The 6,932-nt window shown below is 41.0% G+C and overlaps 1 protein-coding gene across 2 annotated transcripts in view; it reads right to left on the bottom strand.

The window, feature by feature from the left end:
- Positions 1-1,946: 1,946 nt before the first annotated feature.
- The window catches only part of RECK (reversion inducing cysteine rich protein with kazal motifs), a 71,095-nt gene continuing 66,109 nt past the window's right edge, over positions 1,947-6,932 (bottom strand). Inside the window, exon 21 of one of the 2 annotated variants that reach the window (XM_044452850.1) lies at positions 1,947-4,422. In XM_044452850.1, coding sequence (XP_044308785.1) covers positions 4,201-4,422 — 222 coding nt within the window. In that variant the 3' untranslated portion in view covers positions 1,947-4,200. The remainder of the gene's footprint in view (positions 4,423-6,932) is intronic. The other variant, XR_006416885.1, reaches the window with a different exon arrangement.

The raw sequence follows: 6,932 nt of genomic DNA, 5'->3' as shown, positions 1-6,932 counted from the left end.
TGTCATTTTATATTGCAGTGAGCCCTAACTAATTTTTCCCACATCTGTCTCACAGCATCATAACCAAGTGCTGCAAAAAAAACAATAGCAGCCCAATACATCAAAGAAGCAGAATCTGAAGTTAAAAAAAAGGTGCAAGCATTTGCAAATATTGCAAGTGATACAGACATTCAAGAGCAAAAAAGTAAATTAAGTCCCATCAAATTACAAAGAAACAAAGTTGATTTTCTAGAAGAAGAATCCATGGGATTATTAAGCAATGATGAAGCCACAGAACTGTCCACAGCTCCTGCTACAAGTCTGTCTCTTGACCAAACAGGACCAAGTGAATTAGAAACTAGCTTTGAAGGCCAGTCATCACCCACTTTGGAAAATGAAAATAATTTAATTCCAAAGAACCCATCATCTAATCAGCAGAAGTTAGCTGACATAATGAAGCACAAGCTGTCCTAGCTGCAGTGGGTGGAATTCTTCAAAGCTGCATCTACGGTTAAGGTGGAAAAGTGTCCTAAAATTACTTGTAGGAAAGCTTAAAAATGAGATTACTTGGTGTTTGCAAATGGGAAGCAGCATAAATTTCTCCCAGAATCACCATTTATAGCACTTCCTTTATGAGGACTATTTCAGAAGTTACACTATTGCCTAAAAATGGCATTGTAAGCTCAATGATTTGCCTACAAACTGGCAAATTTTCCACATTTGTGAACAATTGATTGTGAAAGTAACTAACTTTAGAAGAAATCTGTGTAGCCAAAGTAGGAATTAGACCAAAAGTGAAGCTTTAACACTACTGTTTTCTTCAAGCCAAAATGAAAAAAGTATGTAGAACTGAACCTACAGTAATTGATGTTTATCCAATGGGACTTATGTTGTAGACTGAGTTCAGAACTGTTGAAGTCATCCTGAAGCAGTGTAGCCTCAGATACTGTAATTCTGAAATAAAGTAAGAATGTGATATAGAACAGAGAACTAAACTTTCCTCAAATAATGGGTTTAATTTTGTAGTTTGCTTTGCTGCTTCATGCATAGGCTGAACAACTTTATACCAGCCTTAGCTGCCTCCAATACAGTGAGATCATAGAATAGAGCAGGCTTTTCTCTCTCCCCTTTCATGTAAACTTGAGAAACTTGCTGACTGATTCACCATCCTGATAGATAAAAATGAACCCACTATTTCAAAATGCCATGAAGGAAAATCAAGGCTTTTCACTGAAGGCTGGTTTTGTCAAATTTTAAGGATCTTTTTTCAAAAGTCCTACAATGTTTCCAAACATGTTAGGTTCTACAACATATCAGCCCAAAGCCAATTTTCACTTCTTAGTGTGGCTCTTCATGCACAGAGGTTGCTTTTTGGATGCTGTGTTAAGGACAATAAAGTGTCTACTGAAGCTTTTGAGAAGCAGTTGGTATGGACAAAGGTTTTTAGTTTTTCGTTCAACATTATCCTTGCCTATGAAATAATGCACTGTTTTTTTTCTCTTAGCTATAACTACAAGTTGGTGTAGTGGGTGGAGATGCAGAGTAGGACAGGATTCTTTGTCAGGAATTGTTCAGAAAAGCAAATTGTGAGCATGAGAAAAGCTGAAATTCCCCTTTATTAAAGGTACCACTTGGAGCATGTACTTCTCATACCTCCCCTCATAATAGAGGGTAAGATTGATCTTACTTCCTATTCCATAAAATCCCAATAAAAATATCAACAGCGCAAATGCTATTTCGCAACAAAGGGTCTAACCTCTGATTTTTGTTAGTATTGTTTGCTTTAGTATTAGTCCCTTTCCAGAGGAAATGCCCACTTCACTTAGGAGATTGGGCTCGTTGTTGCCTTCATTACTGTATTTTTGTCTCAATTTTATTTAAAATAAAGGAAGATTGGCTTCACTAGAAGAGAAGATGCTGGTTATCCAATGAACAATAAAATGTTAAAATTTAAAAGGACACATGAGAAAATAAAAAATTATTTTTATTAAAATATAAGTTTTTATATTGCATTGCAAAGTTTTTCTTCTTTTATAAGAATCAAAACAAACACTTGCTGCAAACACTTGACAACAACACAGATGTTTAAATCATTTTCAGTGCTTTCTTTTAAAGGTACAACAATTTGGCAAAGAGGATTCTACCTGTATACACTTCAAAAGTTGACTGTCACAATACTGACACAAAATACTTCATGTAGGTAAAACAGATGCACAAAAATGGTAAGGGCACAATCCAGCAGCAAGGTCTCCTCTATTCTTACACAACATCCACTTACTTAAAAAGAGCTTGTACAGGAGACTCTCCTGCTAGTTTGGGCCCTAAGTATTAAAATAGATGCTTTGTATAAGACACTACAAAGTGTAAGTTTAGATAATATGCAAATACTGCAATATCTAGAAAGACATGTATAAATAGCTTAACATTCTTCGTAATTTTGCTTCTAAAAGGAGCAAACTGTATTTGCATCTTCAATTTGTACATTGCATACATTTCTTATGTAAAGAAGATACTAGCTTAAAACATGATTGACAACTGGGCAAGGGGGCAATATTCTGCAAACCCTTCTGTGCATGTATAATTTTTTTTAAACATGATGTTTGCAGAATCAGGCCCATGGCTATAGTCTTCATAATAAAATATATAATGCATTTACATGAACAATTACCTAGTCAATTCATTTTTGGTAGATTAGTTAAGTAGCAGCAATTTGTTTCCTTCAAAACTTTATTTAAAATAAGTATATGTTTATTCTGAATGATATACCTCTAAGTGATATAAAAATAATAATTGTCAATTTTATACAGTATTTACTGCTGAAAACAAAATATTTGCACAACAATGTCCTCTTTCAGGAAAATGAAAAATCACCTTAATCCAGCAATTATTTTGCCTTCACAGTAAAGAACTGGCATGTATAGAACAAGTGCTCTGTATGCAGAAACTATACACTAGACAGATTAAACAACAACCTTTCCTGCATACAGGTAAGCCTAGAATGCTGCTGTGTGTGCATCAACCTTCACTAGTGGATGTGGGTGCAAAATGGTAGGGAAATGTGCTCTCAGCCAGTCCTGCACAGCACAGATGATGGTGCACATCCCTGCATACCATTTTTCCTGTGCAATACTTGCCATGCCCACAACTATCTTTGGATAAGACTGACTTACTGTGTTAGAAACTCCATATACTTTAAAGTACAGATGAGAAGTTATTAAGACTTAAGTCTGATGTGCATTCAAGCACAGTGGGACATACTTCCAAAGAAATATATGTAGTTAGGCTGCTTAAATTCTATGAATTTATGTGCTGGGTTGCAGCCTGAGGTCTGAGACGGAGGATGATTTCTTTCCCAGAGAGCCAAAAAGCAGTATGACAGAGCAATGTCTGTTTTGCACACATTTATTTTTTTTCCTAATAACATCTTTGGTCCAAAATACTTGTGAATTGTTGGAGCACTACAGAAACCTCCAAACTGTCTGTCCAAAAAGGGCAGTGAGTCGAAAGAAATGAGTGTGTACATATAAAACAGGCATAACTAGGAAACCAAAGGCGGAATCCTATGACCACTAGGCACAGTCTAGCCAGCCACAGGAGAGGCTGGATTCCTAGCTCTGACCTCAGAAATGTGCTTCGACATTGGAACTGTGGCTCCAACCTTGGTGGCCCCTCCCTCCACCCGCAAAGCCAGCACAGTTCTCTCTATGCTGGCTACAGCTCTGAGGTCACCAGACCAGTTTCATTTGATGAGCATTCCAAGGTCTGAGGCAGGAAGGAATGAGGCTCCACTGAGATTTGATGAATCCTGATAGGGCTTCAGCTGGTCCTTCTTCTAAGCCCAGGCAAAAATTTTAGATGGACAATTTCTACTATCAAAGTCTTTTTCAGGGTGAGAGAAGCACCAAGGTAACCTTTGCCTCCACCATTCCTCCTCCTCTCAAAAGGATGCTTGGAAACCTCTGAGCAACCATACTGGATGGCACCATAATATAATTTTTTAAAATGCTATTGCAGAGTAAAATGTGCATGATAGCTTGATACTTTAAATTAAAAATTAAGATGACACAAATAATATAATATTGAAATACAATTTTCTCCTGCTGTTCAGTGAAACAATCACTCTGGCCATATAATCTGTTTTCAGATTAAAATGTATGATACTTATTATATCAGCAGTTCTGAATGTCTTTCGCAACTCAAATGAAAAACCCTGCTTTTTTGTTACCACTGTGTATTGTATACTGTGGCTGAGAAAGTAAACACAAGGCTCCAGAGGAGCAAATGCAGTGCTGGCATAAGTTGACTACTACAAGAAAACTTCTTGAATGAAACTTCCGCCTGGGCTACAATGAGTGCTGAGAGTGGCACATGGGATGCTAAAGCAGGACTGTCAGAGTTGATCAGCGATTCTATCTTTTCTGCTTCCTTATTGCAGGCTTCAATCTGGGAAAAGTTAAGCATGAACTCCTTAAATATCACTCTCATATGTAAATACTTATATAGCAGCTTTCTATTACCTGTCTCTTTCCCTCTCATTCCCAGAGGGCATCCTCAAATTCTTAGGAGCATGCTTCCTTTTGCAAGTATGAGGCAAGATAAACATTCTTTCATAAACCCCACTGGAATGAGGCATACCTGCTCTTCCAAGGCCAGCTGCTTCTAGTGGCAGAGAAGCAGGGTTTTTGCTGAACTCCTTAACTTATTTTCCCTCCTCAATATGTGCCAAGTTTCTTAGCCCCTGACATATCCTAGATGGGGTCAGGGCCATCCTTGTCAAAGGATGGGTGAGGAAATCTGAATGGAGGCAGGCACCAATACACTTGAGCTCTGTAGCTGATGGAGACTGTTGTCAACACAACAATTCCTACACATCCCTCCCTTCTATTGGTTTGGCTGATTCAGAAAGTAGCTGCACTGTAGCAAGAGGCAGCAGCATCCTCTAGAGGAATTGTTAAGTTATCCAAGATCTCCCAGCCATTCCCTCTCATCTCAGATCTTAGCAGCAATTGAGCCAACTGAAGTTCCTCCAACGGCTAAGTTTTACCACTTGGAAGGAATTCACCCTGAGTTTGTTCCTGCCCCAAGATTGAACACAAACCTTATTTGCCCACAGAGAAAGACAAGTAAGGCTGAAAATTCCACACACACCTAATTCTGTTGTTCTTCTTCGTGGTTTCTGTGCATCACATATATGGGCTCAGTGCCTGCATGGGGCCTGTTGTCAGATTTTCCTAGCTAAACACAACCACTGAGGGCATCTAAGCATCCTTGGGGCCCATCCTCATTCAAGTCTCAGGGCCAATACAACCAGCCAACTTGCCAGCAGCAACCTGCCCAGCCACACTGAAGAGACACCACCTCTTGGCTCCTACATTCCCAAAAAAAGCTGGACACCGATAGATTACACCATTGACTCCTGCAATGACCTCCACTCCTTCAGCAGCACAAATATGGTTCAAAGGCCTTACCACCTACTTTCCCTCATGGGAAGCTATAACAATGGATCAGTGGGTACTCTCCATTGAAGGAGTGGATTTTGCATAGCATTCAACAGTTCTTGGAACCAGGCACATGACACCACCCTCTCCCATGCTGGTGGAGGAGGTTGCTATGCTGTTGCTAAAGGGAGTGATCTGATCCAGTCCTCCATCCAGTCTCTATTATGGGGTCTACTTGCATTACTTCACCATTCCAGAGAAGGATGGCAGGCTCCATGCCATCTTAGACATGCAAGGTATGAACTTTTTCATTCCCCACAGGAAGTTCTGCATTGTCTCATTGCAAAACCTTCTGCCATTGCTGTGCCAGGGGACTAATTCACGTTGACTGATTTGAGGGATGCATATTTTCATGTTATCATCCATCAGAACTACCAGTCATTTCTCCAGTTCCAAATTGGGCCCAACACTTTACAGTTTTCTGTGCTCCTGCTTGGCCTTTCCACAGCTCTCCAGGTTTTCATCAAATGTATGGCCATGAAGTGTGTTCACCTCCAGCTCCAGGGAATCCAGTTCTTCCCTTACCTGGACAAATGGCTGCTGGTTGTCCTTTGCTGGTATATGTCTAGGGCTCCACCCAGGACACATGCTATCTCTTGGAGAGACTGGGACTGTGCATTTACATCAAGAAATCTGCACTGCTTCCTTCCTAGTCCATCCCCTATACTGGGGTGCAACTAGACTCCATGACAGCATGGCAATACCTAAGAGCAGCAGCACTGCTCGGTTTAGCTTCACAGCTCCAGGTCAATCTCTGGATGATGGCTTGGTGTGTGCAATGACTCCTGCTGCTCAGGGCAGCAGCAGTTACAGTTGCCTGTTTTGCAATGCTACAGATGCAGCCACTGCAGGTTTGGTTTGTGCATGCTTACCAGCCCCTATGTGATTCAGTCCAGAAGTGGCTGGTGCTCCCACATTCAGTTTGGAAAAAACACTCATGGTGGACCTGCCAACATAACCTGACAGAAAGGGTTGTCTTTGTGCTCAAGGAACCAGACCTGACCCTGACAATGGATGCATCATGTCATGTCTATGATGGGGAGCACACTATGCCAGTGGCAGGACTCAGGGATTATGGACCAATTGAGACTGGAGGGAACGTATCAACTACCTTGAGCATCTTGTGGTCCAGAAAGTACTGGTCACTTTCCAGCTTCTCCTCAGGGGCAAACATGTTCAGGTTGCCTTGGATAACACTACAGTGGTGTTTGACCTGGACAAACAAGGCAGCACACAGTCTGCATCCCTAACCCATCTCAGGCTGCAGGAAAGAGACATTACCATAGTGGCCATCCACTTGGCTGGGACCAACATCATGGCAGACGCCCTGAGCAGAAAGCCCAAGGGGACCCATGAATGGGAAGCAGCTCTTCAAAACCTGGGGAACCCCATCCGTGGATCTTTTCTCCACACTGACCAACATGGTATGTGAAGCCTTTTTCTCCCAGGCCAGGA

The sequence above is a fragment of the Varanus komodoensis genome, unplaced genomic scaffold (assembly GCF_004798865.1).
Source record: "Varanus komodoensis strain SLA01 unplaced genomic scaffold, ASM479886v1 scaffold10, whole genome shotgun sequence".
In the NCBI taxonomy this organism is placed as follows: domain Eukaryota; kingdom Metazoa; phylum Chordata; class Lepidosauria; order Squamata; family Varanidae; genus Varanus; species Varanus komodoensis.
Note: the sequence above shows the minus strand (reverse complement) of the source record. Positions and strands in the feature narration are given on the sequence as shown.